The sequence below is a fragment of the Antennarius striatus genome, chromosome 21 (genome assembly GCF_040054535.1).
Source record: "Antennarius striatus isolate MH-2024 chromosome 21, ASM4005453v1, whole genome shotgun sequence".
Lineage (NCBI taxonomy): Eukaryota > Metazoa > Chordata > Actinopteri > Lophiiformes > Antennariidae > Antennarius > Antennarius striatus.
The window spans coordinates 12,773,523-12,789,310 of NC_090796.1; the positions used below are offsets into that span (position 1 = coordinate 12,773,523).

At 41.5% G+C, this 15,788-nt stretch overlaps 1 protein-coding gene across 5 annotated transcripts; it reads right to left on the reverse strand.

The window, feature by feature from the left end:
- Window positions 1–678: 678 nt before the first annotated feature.
- On the reverse strand, window positions 679–15,691 carry fbrs (fibrosin). 5 transcript variants are annotated; one of them, XM_068305352.1, is made up of 18 exons: window positions 13,876–15,691; window positions 11,388–11,564; window positions 11,144–11,170; window positions 10,968–10,997; window positions 10,669–10,717; window positions 10,066–10,414; window positions 9,706–9,941; window positions 9,316–9,557; window positions 9,134–9,178; window positions 8,865–8,963; window positions 8,458–8,526; window positions 8,201–8,239; window positions 7,739–7,810; window positions 7,448–7,601; window positions 7,042–7,122; window positions 6,602–6,685; window positions 4,072–4,288; window positions 679–3,625 (listed from the first exon to the last, which is right to left on the reverse strand). In XM_068305352.1, exons 1-18 carry the CDS (start codon window positions 14,176–14,178, stop codon window positions 2,029–2,031), a joined length of 3,870 nt encoding a protein of 1,289 aa, XP_068161453.1. In that variant the 5' UTR covers window positions 14,179–15,691; the 3' UTR covers window positions 679–2,028. The 5 variants fall into 5 exon arrangements, with proteins under 5 accessions (XP_068161453.1, XP_068161452.1, XP_068161455.1 ...); XM_068305351.1 differs by having other exon boundaries at window positions 8,458–8,541; XM_068305354.1 differs by lacking the exon at window positions 8,201–8,239.
- Between the last annotated feature and the right edge of the window lie 97 nt (window positions 15,692–15,788).

Here is a 15,788-nt window from a genome sequence, read left to right on the forward strand (position 1 = left end):
AGAGCACGCTGAAATCTCGCGAGATATCAGGCGCGCTACTTTCAAGTTGTTAGAATGTTGGTTTCACGATCAATTATAATTTTATTGGCTTATTTCCACCACAACCTTCCAGTTTGACAAACAAGCAAAATGCTATGCTTCTTCCTAAAAAGTAAACGGATATATTATGAAAAATATAATTCTTCTTGACTGCTTTTCTTCCAGTACATCAGGTTGTTTAGTTTTGAATTAAATACTAAATAATGAACGAAATAACTGCGAAAGCTCACGATTTAAGCAATCGTATATTTCGTTTTAACTGATATTTATTTGTGATCTGAGGAGCAGGATATTTATTTACTAAAATATGAAGAAAATAGCTTTCCTGTCATTCGCTGTAAATGGATTAATGACGTGTGCCTGTGAAAACTTTTCATTGTGTTCAAGGAGCAAGTTTAGCTGACATATCAAGACATATTTTGTGAAAGATGACTTTTTAAAAAAATAATCTTAAATCACTGCGCTTCTTAAGTAATCGCTCAATATACCAGGCCTGTGGACTGCGGGGCAAAGAAATCATCTTGATGTCAGCTTGGAATCTCAGCAATGTTAAGACATTTTTTAAAAATTTGTTGCAGATACAAATATAAATTGTACTCCAAGTATTTAATGTGAGAACAAAAGACCAACACAACAGAGTAAACAACAATTCATTTAATAATTAATCTTTGTGATCTCTAGGGGAGGGGTTTGAAAGGTATAAAATGGTCATATTAAAATAATTGACCCAGTCTTTTCCCTCTCAGGATACCCACTGTCCAGTTGTCTTTTGACACAAGTACATATAGTCGGGGTTTTTTTCTTTTCAGTTCCTCCGAAGATGTCCCATCTTATCCATGTATATAACTTATTCTTGTTTGTGAAACAACTTGGCAGTTCAATGGCTCCCATTGTCCCAAATGGATATAACACACAGCCAATGACACACAGGGAAACCTCCCCAGTATAATAAAAGTCAAGATGAGATGAGATCCTTGACAAGGCCAGAGGTTGCAATGGACACGGCTTAAAGTTTTCTGTGAAGCAACCTTTTTGCTCTGTCGTTCGCATTACTTGAAACATTTCTACCTGGGGAGAGAGTACTGATTCATACTCAAAACAAAGACAAATAACGTAACAGTGAATATATTTATTATTATAGAAGATAATTAATGTTAAGAATAATAATTACAAAGGCAATTTCTCTAGACTACTATAATCTGGTCCAGCACATATATTCAAGAGGAGACTGGGAAACAGTTACAGGAAGCTCTAAAATACTGTGTTCACTCACACAGTGTAGTACAGTTAATTTTCCACTCATCCTTTGGGGGGAAAGAAAGTCAAAAAGTTTGAGTTTTACTGTCAGTGAAACTGAGGGTTTACACTTTTGGATAAGGTGGAGAACTGAGGTGTAATGCTTACTGATCTTCATTAAAAGGTCTCAGACGGTGTCTTTTCAACGCAAGAAAAGTACAGAACAGAAAGCACCACTTTACCACTGTATTTCTAAAGACCCCCATCCACAAAACCTAACCAGATTAATTTATTTTTACCCCATGATTAAACCAGGAGGATGAACAATTGACATGTTTTCACAGTGTACATCCCTCTGGATGTAATTTCCAATTCACTTGGAAAAAAGGCCTGCTTAAAAGCACGGGTCATTATCACCTGACAAATGAAAAGAGCTTTCCACTGCCTCTTCATACAGCTTTTGACTACTGTAATAACGAACAGCCAGTACAAAATAAAAATACACCAAGGATGCACACAAACCATGTACCTTTAAATTGCACTGATAGAACCATTGCGCATATTACAAGTTTTGCATTTCCCTCCTTATCGCCTTCAGCCAGTCACGGTTACTCGTTTTTCTGGAGGTCAGGGGGCTGGAGCAGATTTATTAGGAGGTTAGGGTTCAATAGTCTTCAAGAGGAAAAAGGGCAGGTTGAGAGCAGCACAGTGATCCTGACAATTCCCTTAATCTCCTCTACTGTTGTCCCTCTACTATCTTGACTCTCCATCTTTGTGGGCGCTGTACAGTGCCAGCTCACCTGGACCTCCAAGTCTAGAACTGCGGGGGGGTGTGGACGACCGGTTGGTGATGGATGGAATGAGTGGAGGCGGTGCTCCTACTGCCAGAGCCCCCACCAAGCCTGCAGGGGTTTTTGCCAGGATACCATTGGGCACGTGGTGTGGGTTCAGCGGGCCTAGACGAGCATACAGACCAGGGTGGTGCTGGGAGGCAGGAGAGGCTCCTGAGGGGAGTGAGTGAGAAAGGAGGCCAGAATGGAGCTGCTCTAGGTGGGTGGCAGTAGCAGCATGTGAGGGACTCGACAGGTGAGAGCCAGCAGGGAGGTGAGGGTGCATTCCAAAGTAGCGAGCCCGCTCAAAGTCTTCCCTCAGGATCTGGGCACGCTGCTCCTCATCCATCAGTCCTCCTCCTGGGGGCCCGAGGTGAGGGGGGCGGTCGAAGTGATGGGCCATCAAACCAAACTCCTGGCGGACAGCAGAGGTGGAGGCGGCGGAGGTAGATGTCGGAGGGTGGTGAGGGGCGGTTGCTGCGGTTGCAGCTGCTACTGCTGCAACCCTCTCTGCCTCCAGAAGGCGCTGGTGCTGGAATAGTCGGATCAGATGCGGATCGGTTCTCAGGGCGAGGTGAGGGTCTGACCGAAGTGACAAAGCTTCCCTGCGATGTTGATGCTGCTGAGCTGCGAGCTCCCTCCAGGGGTCCCAGGTAAAGCTATGTGGACCTTGTGGTGGTCCTTGGCTTGGACCGTGGTGGAATCGTTCTCCTCCTGGACCCACTACCAAACCTGCAGCTCCTGCTGTGCTCCCCAGATACGCTTCAATGGCCCTGGAGCGGTCCAGCAGGGAAAGGTGTTGGGCAGGAGGATGGTTTGGAGTGTGAGGCATGAGAGGAACACCGGGAGTGGGAGTCAGTGATAAAGAGGAAGAAGAAGGCGTACCAGAACTAGGGTGATGTGGATGGCTGTTTGGGCGATCAAAACTGTGGTTGGGTGGTGGGGGAGGCAGGGTGATGGGAATATGCTCTGGTTCCTCTTTTCGCTCCTCTTTGACTTTAACTGGCGGAAGAAGCAGGGGAGGTTTGGAAACAGGTGTTGTGGTCCTGTCAGACTTCTTGGACTGAGACACAGACGTGACAGAGGCAGAAGCTGTGGAAGAAGAAGGAAGGTTGCCATCTCTTTGGGAGTGTGAAGGTTCATTGTGGAGGTTATGCGTTGTTGAGGCCAATGGCCGAAGATAAAGGTCCAAAGGAGATTGGGCTGAGCGGCTTGAAGGCGGGGGAGTAGTGAGCACAGATGATGATGACGACCGTGGTCTGTCCCTATCTGCTACTAGAGATGAAGGGCCAAGAGGCAGCCCCCGTGAAGTCACAGTTGGCCTCTTATCTCCATCTCTGTCTCGTTCACGGTCTCTGTCTCTATTCAAACTGCGGGTCAGGTCTTCAATAGGCCCATTGCTCCCCCCCATGGCACTGCTGTGACCGTTAACGTGGGACACTGGGGTGCTACTGCGGGGCTTGAAGGAAGGACCAACTGGAGACATTCTCACAGGTTGTCGGCCATACAGCATATTGTCTCTGCAAAATAAAACATACAAAACCGTTACATCATCTATACCAAAAGTCATGGCAGTTCTCTCGAGTATGAAAACTCTGTTTTCGGGGGTTTTTTACTGGTAGATATGACACTTTTGGACTAAAGACAAAAGGAGGAATATGGAACAATATGGAACAAAATAGAAGGACAATACAAATTCAATTAGCATTTGGATAACGTAAGTCACCTTCAATACTTTCAAACTAGAAATCCTCAGCAAATGATTTTAAGATAAGTCAAAGGAAGTGATGAAAAATAAACATTGCTGTTGTAGTTTAGTTATTTGTTTACAGTTATTTGTCACATGAAGACATGATTATCTGGAGTGGTGTGGGGGGGGGGGGGGTTGTCATTGTTCAAATATAAAAAAAACCCAAAATATTCCTATTCATGTAAAGGCAGCACTGAAATCAGCAGAATAATATACCTATCCTTTTCATCTTTGATGTGGAGGATATCTCTCCTCTCGCCTTCCTTCCCTCGATCCCTCTCGTCCCGTTTGTCTGGCCCTTTAGCCCAGCTGGGGCCAGCAGGGAATCCAGATGGACCACCATGTAGACGGTTCCATGGGTCGTGATGGTTGTTATTAGGTAGCCCTCCAACCACATTTGCAGGTGAATCTTTGGGGCCAAACACAGAACTCGCTGCAGACCAGAAAAAATACTAGTTAGAAAACTTTTAATCCAAACCTTTTTGGATATACTTGTACAAAAAAAACTCTAGGGTCCCTGCTAAATTACATCCATTGTAACCTTGAATCAATGTGACTTGGCACCAGGTACAAATTTGGACGAGTTGTTGCAACACAAATTAACAATGGGGCTTCCCAACAACCATTTTTCAGAAATAGACTTCACAATGGGCTTTAGGATTTTTCCTATCCAATACTTCCAACATTGTGCTTGTTGATTCATGACAAACACACATCACAGCCGATCACAGGATGTCTGTGACACTGACATCTGAGCTGTAAAGCATTTGAGGATTGAGTCACGATAAATGCGTTAGCCAATGTTAAGATTATCTAATCTTGATCACAGCAGCACAAAGATTGGGTGACTTGGTTGACAGTCCAAATTTAGACTGTTCCATAATGAAACGTACTGGAGAATATTTCAACATCACAAGGAACCATCATAAAACAATACCCATTCAACTTTCCTTTTTTGTTCTTTACTGTGAGTAAAGAACATCTCTTTAATGAAAAAACAGTTAAGCATGAAGGGTCATCAGTTATTAGATGCTGCAATGTCCCCATTCTTATTTTCTAATATTTAATCTAAGAGTTTCACAGCAAAGATGTCAGATTTGTTGTGGTTCTGTGGAGGACGCTGCAAAACGTTTCCAATGGATTGCCCAAACTGTGACACTGATGAGCTCATGGTCACATGCAGTTATAGTGCAAAGTTCCCTGCTGTCCATGAACAAGATCTGCTTAGAACAGACTTCATTGGAAATGTCAACAATGATGGGTGTGATTTAACAAGACACAATAAAATCATCATTTTTTTATCTCCACAGTACGCAAATGAGCTCCAATCCATTAAACGTGCCAATTTTTGTGTACATTTCCTCGCTCGGATAGATGTGTTACCACTTCATGGAAAACTTTTTATTGGTTCAGAAATATACATAATCATTAAGTAATTACAAATCCCAAGTATTTTTCAACATTGGCGTAGCCTGTATTTGTATAGTGTGGCAGTACCTTAATAGAAAGAGAAACATAATTCTGTGTAATAATGCAATTATACATAAAGCTAATGAATGGCTTTAGCAGCATTCAGAAGTCAATGTCTTTTCAGTACAAATTTCCCTCAAAGTTCTTCCCCAGATGACATGTAGATAGCTGTGGCATGCAAACACTTCCTGCCAGTTGAGTCCTTTTTTTTAACAACACTGACAATAAATCCACACAATAGAGACAGGAAGGCAGTACCTGCGTGATATGACCATCTGAAACTGATCACACTTGTATCAACTGAACTGAAGGGGAGTAACACAACCATCTACCGACAAAAGCATCTTAACCATGCCATGCAAAAACTCAATGCCCTCATTGATCTGAATGAGGCCAGTCCAGTGATGCAACAGGGAACACCAAAGCAGTGGGCGTCGCTCGCAAAAAAGGCATAACCCAGCTCAGCTCTTGTCAAAATACTTGATGCCATTCAGCAACAATACAGCAGCTAATAAAATATGGGAAAGTGCACATTGCTGGTCCAGTAAATTACTTATAATAAAGTTAAAACTGTATTTCAACAGTTGGCCTTAAGATCTTTAACTAGACGCGCAACACTGCTGCAGTGGAGGCACAGATGTTGACGTCTTATCAAGTCAAACTCCTTTCTGCATTTGATAGGCATTGAAACTCAGACCTATTTTTCAAACTCGATTTCCTGGATCATATCATTACCTTACTAATACCTGAAGCTACCTGCAAGAACCAACAAAGCACTTGGTATCAACACAATATTGTTTTCAGTTGGAGCACTCAAATTACAGTGCGCCCTCGTTACTTGCGGTTAATGCAATCCAGGAACCACACGCGATAAAAAAATTCCGCAATATAACGACAAACTATCTTAATATTTAAGGTACAGTAATTTAAACATGTATGAAGCCTCCCCATACTGATAATAAACCGCCTTCTATCTGTATTACCTTTTCCCACACATTTATCAACTATTTAAAGCACTTTTGTGTCTCACGGAACTCCGAGACTCACAGAACGTAGCGCACTTTCGGATGCTGTCAGCCAATACAATGCGCGTACGATATCATGTGACTGCTTACCAAAAATGCACGATGAGGTGAAGTTGCGACTGTTGATGCGCGAATGCGTACTGTATTCTTTCAACATAAATATAAATTGAGGTTTATATTAAAATAGAAAAAGAAACTGAATCATTAATTTAAGCCTCATGTTTCAAACGCAAAGATACAATAAGACTGACCCAAAGTGGGGCTGCCAAGTCCTCCAAAGGCACCAGAACCAAGGGGTCCCAGTGGGGTGAAAGGTGGGGATCGACCATACGGATCTTAAACAGAAACAAAGAAAAATATAAGACTGGTGATAGAAAGGTTTGTAAGATTATATTTCCCCACAGCTGATCAGCTGAAATTTAACAAATGCCTCCAATCAGCTCTAAAAACATGGACAGTGAGTAAAAATACTAAAATAAAATAACTGAATTTCCTTCGGGTTTAATAAAGTATATATCTACCTATGTAGGTTAAACATATTTAACATTTATTGTATTAGTTATGGAAATTAACAATATTTATGCAGATGACCATGATAATCCCTAAACTAATAAAAACTTTGCGTTTGGAGTTAGGGATGCCAAGTGTCAGAAAACGGGAAAACAGATGTGTGTTTTTCTGCTGCTCTTACCCAAATGTGCTGTTGGTGCAAGGAAAGAGGAGTGGGGTGTTGACGGAGAGATGAAAGGAGTTGAGGACGGATTGACTGGCCCTGCGGAAAAGGTAGTTTAAAAAAATCAAGCGTATCAAGCTCCTCACACACTTCATGCTGTGATTCTTAATCGCAATACTGCATTAACTCAGGGATGTGAGGACAGGAAGCATCAAAATGCTACCAGTACAAGCAGGTTGGAAGAGCAGGAACAAGTTCTTTAAGATTTGTCAAAATGATCTACACAGAGTTAAAACAAATACTAACATAAAAATGTTTCAGTAAGGTGATTAAGTATCACATGCAGGGCATTACTTTTAAATCAACAATATTTTCATAGTATGTTCGACTGTTCTTCCAGGGACAACCATGTTTAGAATTGCACCTGTAGCTGCGAACAAACTGGGAGGTCTGGACAGATCATGAGCGGGACCCAGGGCTCCTCCCATAGACCCCAAGGGGCCAAAGCCCCCAGATCCAGGAAGACGGGCTAGCAGGTCACTACGGAAATCCAACTTGTGAGGATCAGCCTGCATCAGCTTGAAAGAAAAATACCAGATCCACATTTTACTTGTGGTGTAACACATAAATGACCCAGACATCTCTGTCTGAATGTGTCAACTGACATTATTTTAAAGGTGGGGAAATCATGAGAAGAATTAACACACGCACATACCTTCACTTTTTTCTGATGACTTAGAATCATCCAGGCCACATATACATGCATAGCACACCATTTTCCTGGTTTCTGAAAGCACAGCAATTGCAGGGCTTTACTATTTTATGTCTCAAATCCACATGAACTTTAAAGCCTTTCTACACAGAGCAAATATCTTCAAAATGTACAGAAATGGTTCATCTAAATTCTACAGAAGGTGAAGGTTTCCAGCTGGAATCAAGCGGGGGGGGTTAGGGGGGGGAGTGCATAAACAAGGAAACAAGAAAACCACAGCAGAAATACATTTTACAGTTTGTGTCTCATTAATCTAACTGGGTGTTGCAAGGGCTGAGAACAGATCAGTAGCAGTCAAGATTACAAGTGAGAGTAGTGCAAAGAGTGAGCAAAGCAGTGAAAAATAAAAACAGACTGAAGATTTTGAGGAGCCAAAGGATTCAAAAACAATAGTTTTTTGCTTACATTACTGATTTTCAATGATGTCCCAAATGGATCAGTAAGCTACAAGAGAACAAAGGTGTAAAACCATTTTAAATTAATATATCTCACTCTTTTTCAGTAACAGTGTTGCACTCTTTACTGCACTGACTAGGCCCGTGCTGCACAATATTCTAGCATAAACTTGTCATCTACTTCTCTATAGTTCTATCCAAACAAGAAAATCATAATTTAGTAAGCAGAAACACAAACTTAGGCCTAAGTAAGCACGTTGTCCTTACCCTAGGCTCTTTTGGCTGCAGGTGGTGAGGCACAACCCCAAGACGTGCGGCTATATCAGGACCAGCTCCCTGAGGGACAAGAGGCTGTCACACACAGCACAGAACATCAGACACAACCTACGATCCACAATACAAGTCTACAAATGAATTACATCTCACATTCTCTGTTTCAGTGACATTTTCATGTGCTCTCACTGTCAAAATAACAGGTCCAAAAGCAAGTCAGACAGCATCAGATTCAGAAATCTCATTTTTCTACCATGCTTGCTTGACATTCTGTTAAAAAGCTGTTGAAATATTGAAATGAATGTAATTCTAACACGGAAAGCATTGCAGTTAAAATATACGTGTTCAAATATGTCACATTAAAGTCTTTGTATGACGCACGTCCTGATTTTTTTCCTCACCTTTGGTTGAAATGCTCCTTGAAAGGAGCTGAAAGGCCCAGTGGGAGGAATGACAGGCTGAATACTCGGCACTGAGGGCGGTGGGTATTGTGGAAAGAACTGCCACGACAAAGACACATATAGCTCAGGGACCAATGAACAGCTGAACAAGTTAATCAAATCAATACTATTTGATAGACATAGAATCTTTGGGTTTCAGCTGTTGAAAGACTTTAAAAAGATGTAAAAAGTAATTGGATATTGTCTATAATTATCATAATTCCACTCACAGGGTGTCGGTACAGGCCATCCATCTTGCCAGGATACTTCTCAAACTAGAAGACAAAAGCAGTGATTGGATTAAACAATGTAAAAAAAATATTTTAAAAAATCACCCACACATTCCATTCCAGCCGTACTGGAATTTCAAGTACAACACAGACGTTCGTCTTAACAGCAGATATCATCTCACCAAAGGTGGTGCACTGGCTGTTGGGTGCAGGAAGGGCGTGAAGTGGTGTGTGTGCGTATGTTGGTGCTGGTGGTTGTGCTGATGAAATTGGAAGGCCAAAGGTGGGATGCTCGGCTGATTCTGAGACGTTCGGCCCGATGAACCTGATGCAGAGCTCGATGCTGATGGGCCACCGGGAGTTGTTCTTCCAGCAGTGACAGCGTTATTTTCAGCCCCAGGGACACTGCGTCTGCCTTCACGCTCTTGCAAATTCAAGAAGAATCCGTTAATTACTGAAAACAAAAAACTTGTAACAAACATATGTAACAAAGTCTGGCTTTGGTTGTTATTCAGGAACGTTTTGGTCACTGTTTTCATGTAAAACGGTAAAGCAGTTAATGTTCAACATACCTGCTACTGCTGAGTGGGCAGGGCCTTGTAGTAGAGGAGGTGGGGGAGGCAGGCCAGGTGAGGACGTGAACAGCGCCCCAGAGCTGGCTCGGGATGGAGGTCGGAGGGGCCCTGAGGATCCTGAGCCTCTGATGTAGGGCAGAGACACGCTGGTGGAGGGAGTCGGGGGACGCATGGACGACGATGACGATGCAACAGCTGAAGCAGATGAGGGAGGTTTGACAGGGGTGGTACTCCTAGAAGACAGTACAAGTACAAAAAATGAAACTCATTGTAAACAAACAAAAAGAATATATTACAAATTATTTAATAATGTATTTCTTGTAACATCAATGTATAAGAAAATAAAGGTATTCATGCCTGTTGTTGATGTTGAAGATGGAGTGAGATCTTCCAGACAAACCGAGGAAAGGTTTGGGCTTAGAAAGTGGAGGGCTGCCGTTGTGTCGGCTGCTGTTGCCGTTGAACGGGCTTGGCCGGGGAACCGTGCCTGAGGCTGCAACGGGGGAAGGCCAAGAGAAGGGGGCAGAAGAGGTAGAAGAACAAACCGGCTCTGGAAAATGCTGCTCCAAGCTTTTCTCCTGGCTTCGCTCCAGGCCTGATACTCTCGGGGTCACCATCAGCCGTGACACACCACCACAATGGACTGGTATAGAAGGGCAGCTTTTGCTCATGGATGTGCCCATATTTGAGGGGGTGGGCTCCACAACTAAATAGATAAACAGCAATTAGTATAAAGAATGATCAGAGGGTTCCAATCCATATTCCAGCTGCCAGACCTGATCTTCTCATATTTGTAGCTTATTCACTGGCTAAATGAATGATAACAAGAAAAACAATGCCCACTGCTCAACTAATACAAGCTTGTGAGTCCCACTGACCAATGCTTCACTTCACTGTTTTGTGTTTATGAAGCAGCAGCAAATAATAAGAAGCTCACTGGAAGATCTGAATTGCACGAACCTTTTCTTGTACTGACTGTAAAGACTGGGTCCATGTCATGGTCAGAGGCCTAAAAAAGAGACACGGATAGACAAATATTCAATAGATAAATATTACAATAAAATATTACAAAGGTGACGATCTCTTGTGCAGTTCAACATATTAATAAGACATCTCTATGTCAAGAAATCTGAGTTTACACACAATTTTTCCCATTTAAGTAGATTATCACTGGCATACCATTCAAAAACAGTATAACAGAATATCTATGAAGGAAAAAACATGTATTTCATATTGATATCAAGCAAACGGGTAGATACCTTGTCTCCTGTGTCACTTTCAGTGTCACACTGAAAGAAAACAACAATATTCTCATTTACATTTATTGGAATATTTCCAATAATGCAGTTTGACAGCAGTTTAAGAGGCTGCGAGGCAGTACAGGACACAAACGTCAGAACGTAATCCTGGCTACAATATTAAAAAATACACTTACAATGTAGCCCGTCTCCAAAGGGTGTCCCTAAAAAAAATAATTAAGTATTAGCTTTTAACTTTTGTGAAGTGGTTTGAGATGAGAATGAAGTGAAAACTGTACATTATCTATGGCTACTGAAAGCTGTACACAATCACTCTCTACTGCTTTATTCTTTAATGACAGGTGCTGTCTCGCATGATAAGAAAAATGTTCACCCAATCAAAACAAGCGATCTCAATAGAGTGATAACTCATTGGTTCACCTCTATCCTTCTCCTCTTATTTCTACTCTTGTTCCAACAGCTGCTTGAGTAGCTGTGTGGGGCTCCTTCCTCTGGCTCTGACAGTGGTCCGCCACCATTCTCCTCTGGACCTCTCTTCCCCTTGTTCCTCCTTCCCAGCATATCAGTGCGCTGACTGGGTTTCAAAGAGCAGTCCATCTGAGGAGACAAAAATAAGTAGACAAATGTATAAATATGCTCTACTTATATCTGCACTAACAAACGTAAACCATAGGTTTGCTGCATGACAATTATTGTCCTGACAGACTTAATTTCTCTGAGTGGTCACAAAAATAGAAAACCAAGAGCGATTTAACGAAAGACAGCAGTCCAGCTTGACATTGTAGCTTTGCAGCTTGTATGAAGACTAAGCTATATGACAGGGTTTTTTTTTGTTATATTGTATTTGGTTTCTTTTATTTTAAGACATTCACAAAAACATTTTAAACCCTTTGACAAATTCCTATGTCTAAGATGTTCCATCGTCCTGATCAATTATACATTTAATACAGGGGATCAGAAGATAAATATAATGACAAAATAATAGATATTCTCATATAAAACATTATGACTTCATGACATATTTTCATTTGTAAATATTAAAAGGCGGAACGTGTAACTTGTCAGTAGAAACTGCTTTGGTGTTTAAGGGTCACAAGCTAAAAGATTGGGAACAAAAGAAAGACATGGGCATACAGTTCGATTGCAAAGTGTTAAACCAAACCACAACTGTGTAGTGAAGCAGAAAAATATTTTTATGCCTTTATTTTTAAGATGGAGCAGCTGAGGAGACAAAAGGAATGATGGGAGAGAGCAAAAAGACATACGGCGAAAGCCCACGGCCAGAATTGGACCCGTGGCCTCCGATAGAGGACTGCATTCACAGTAGATGTGGCACACACGTTACCAACCATATGGAAAAAGTAAAATGTATGTTACCCAAATGAAGACCTGACCTGTGTTTAAATGAGGAATCCACTCAATTACAATTATGACAGAGGACTACTGCAGATCCTTCATACCAAATATAAAAAGACTAATACAAAACAATAATCAATACTTAACATGTGATATATAGATATCTAAACTGTATAAATTATGACAACGTGGGCATTGTTTTATGATTCAAACTGCAATCTTCTGCTATGTCACACCTGTCATAAACAGTCATGTAGATACCATTGACTATTTATTCTCATATAATGTGTATACATTGGCCTCTTCACATTTTACTGTTCTATTATTTAGTATAAATTTAATATATTCTTATTTTCTAGCCCAGTGGATGTTGTTTGATTGTCTAATGATCTGTTATACTGCTGAAGTGAATTTCCACTTTGGGGTAGAAATTATGGTACTTTTCTATTCTATTACCATTTTGAAAATTTAAAAATCAATGGTGCTGCAGATATTTCAGAACTACTTTGTGGAGCCTTAAATTCAGTTGGAAGTTTATGGTGATTGTTTGTAGAAAACTATAGAAGTTCCATTACAGACTTGTTTTGGGAAACATAAAAATGTGGACAATATTAAGCCCATTCAAGCTTGATAGTTAAACAGTTCTTTAAAAAATTAAGGAATAACTGCAGGAAGTTAATATTTTTTAATAAATTCAGGCAGGGAAACTGAGATTTAGTCAGGAAATCTCTACATTCCACCTTTAAACACTTATTTTCCAGTATATTTACTTTCTCTATTAGCACACAGTTTATCTCAACATTCAATTTCACATGTTTCCAAAATGAAGTTACTGAAAAGATTAGTGGTCAATACACAGCAAAGCAAAAGTCAACAAAACCTGCATTAGAATTTATTTGTATTACAATGGTAATTCCAAGTAGGTATTTATGTACAAATTCAGATGATGTATCAAGGGTTTAAATGCATGGGGGAAACTTCCTAAATGTCCTGCCTGACATGACCTGACAGGACAAAATATCAGTGCATGTCAGGTATGAAAATAATACCTACCAAGTCCAAGTACTTTACCAACGCAGTCACTGTTTGCGAAAGTGACATAAAAACACTCCTATCCGATTAGATTTTCTACAGGAGCTTATATTCATCTCAGCGAATTAGAAAATTAATTTTAAGGACTCTCCAAGTCTCAAGAGGAGGATGCTCTGGGGTTTGGTGTTGGCCTGAGTGGACTGCTCTCTTAAAGTAAGGAATGGAGTCAAAAGTTCAAATTAAATACAGTTTTCACAACTTCAGCCAGAGGCGGGCTAGTCGTAATTTTAAATGATGGAGAAGAGTAATGCGAATGACTGGAAATTGTCGTCCACGTTTCAATTCTAAGGCTCATTACACACCAATTAAAATAACTTAAAGGAGCAGGGTGTGCCTCCTGCCAGACAGGCTGCGTTAAAGCGCGGTCTATTGTTCGGTTTATTCTACGTGGAGAAAAATTGGATGATCAATAATTAAATACAAACAACAACAACATAAATCCGAGATTATAATCACTTACTTCCAGTGCCTCCAAGCTAATGAAGCTCGCTATAGCGAAGCCATCAATGACGTCTTCCTCGCAGGACACAGACTCCCTCTTCCTCCGACGTGGTGGCCTGTGTCTGCCGAAACCGGGCCGGCATTCTCTACCAGTGGGACCCAAGACGCTGTTCGTACCGCAAGCCTCCCGGTCTGAGCCTGAGGACAGGGATGTGGCCCGCTCCTCGGCCAGATCCACTCTTCTCCTCCGACGCTCCCTGTCGCGTTGTGATCGGGACCGTCGGCTCTGCCTGAATCCAGTGCTTCGGCTCGGGCCCTCCATGTTTAAACGGCTCCTCTTTTCGTAACTCCAGCGAGACCGAAGGCACTTTATCCGAGTCTCGGTTCGGTGGAAAGCACCGAACCGCAAATAAAAACACCACCACACAGGTTCTCACAAGGAGCCCTGTTAAAAAATGGCGTTAATGAAACCAGTGGCTATTATTTACTGTCTTTTGACAACAGTCTGTTGGCATCAGTGCCTTTCTTTCGGCGAAATTTTAGTGTCATTTCAATTAATATGAACGCAAACTTATTTCCACATGGGAATTTAAAACATCCACAGCTGACATAAATACAACGACATAAATTATCGCTCAGACAAAGCTAACATTCGCTAGCTATCAGGAAATTAGAAGATAAACCACACAAGTTCTGCGCATGTAAACAAAAAGACAAGTCTGGGTACGTTATTGACAGAGCAGGCCAAATCGCCTCGAGATCATCGTCAACATGAAAATCAAGCAAACAGTGGCATTGCTCAACGCAACTGTAAAGTCCACAATTTCCTAATGTTTTGCACACGCCGACAAATGTATTCGAATGTTCTCAAAATTACACCGCTAGCTTCTTAGCAAGGCCACCAACCCAGATCTGACATTAGCATACCAATGGCCGTGACATGGTTTCGCGATAACGAAATGTTAAGCATTACATTGAAGGATAAGTGTAAATTCCCCTCGTTTTAAATTGCAGATGAGCTGTCTGACTGAATTTAAGCACTTAATGCTAATGTAAACGCTTGGCTAACATCAAGTCAGAGTTGATTCCAGGCAAATAGCTTTTGCTCATTTGTGTAGCATGTACACGGCTAATTCAATTCGGTACAATATCTTCAGCGAGAAAATCAATAATAAAGATATATTATTTACACCTGTTTGAAAAGACTGCTAAACCGGTCGTTACAGTATCAAAATAAGAGATATTCAACTGCCAAGAGACAAAAACGATTTCCTGCTGAAACGTTCATGGCCGACAGTAACGACTGAATTCGCATCATATCAAAAGAAAGACGTAACGTTAGCACTCTAGCTAGCGTTAGCTTATCCAGCTGTTAGCCAATTTGGCCACACGCAAGATCCTTCAAAATTTTTCAAAGGAAACAGGAAGATTTGTGAAGTTCGTGTCCAACTAATCGAACTAAAAACAATAATCTCTTGCTTCTTAATAGACAGCTCTACGTTCGTTCAACCTCCAGCAAGACGGAAAAAATCAAGGCCCAAATATCAAAGCCTCGGTGTCGATTTCCATAAACGAGGATGTCGGCCAAGCCCCAGTTGGGCTGGGCAGCTCCTTCATGCAGCCTTCACTGAATAATCCAATGTTTAGGATTAGTTGGACCTCTCCCCGACGTTTCCGGTCAAAGACTTGTTATTCTCGCCCCATCCAGTGTGCAAACGCATTGAAAGAGAAACAAAACGGCTCCATTGCTGCCTTTTCACAAGTTTCCACTGAATTTTAAATTTATCGTGAAAATCAGGGAGACACTACCCATGTCAGCCTTGCAGTGCATTGTGTGCGCCTCTCTTCTTCCTCAGTCAGTAAACGGCCTGATTGACTTCTCTGCTTGTGCATACTGCCGCCTAGTGGACACTCATATCTTTCTTCATTAGA

Bases quoted from the DNA above. Each gene is read 5' to 3' on its own strand.
- fbrs (XM_068305351.1), bottom strand. From the start codon at position 14,178: ATGGAGGGCCCGAGCCGAAGCACTGGATTCAGGCAGAGCCGACGGTCC. The intron at 9,942-10,065 runs GCATGAATACCT...ACTGTCTTCTAG, and splicing joins ATCTTCAACATCAACAACAG to GAGTACCACCCCTGTCAAAC. The intron at 8,964-9,133 runs GTGAGTGGAATT...TTGTCGTGGCAG, and splicing joins ATGGCCTGTACCGACACCCT to TTCTTTCCACAATACCCACC.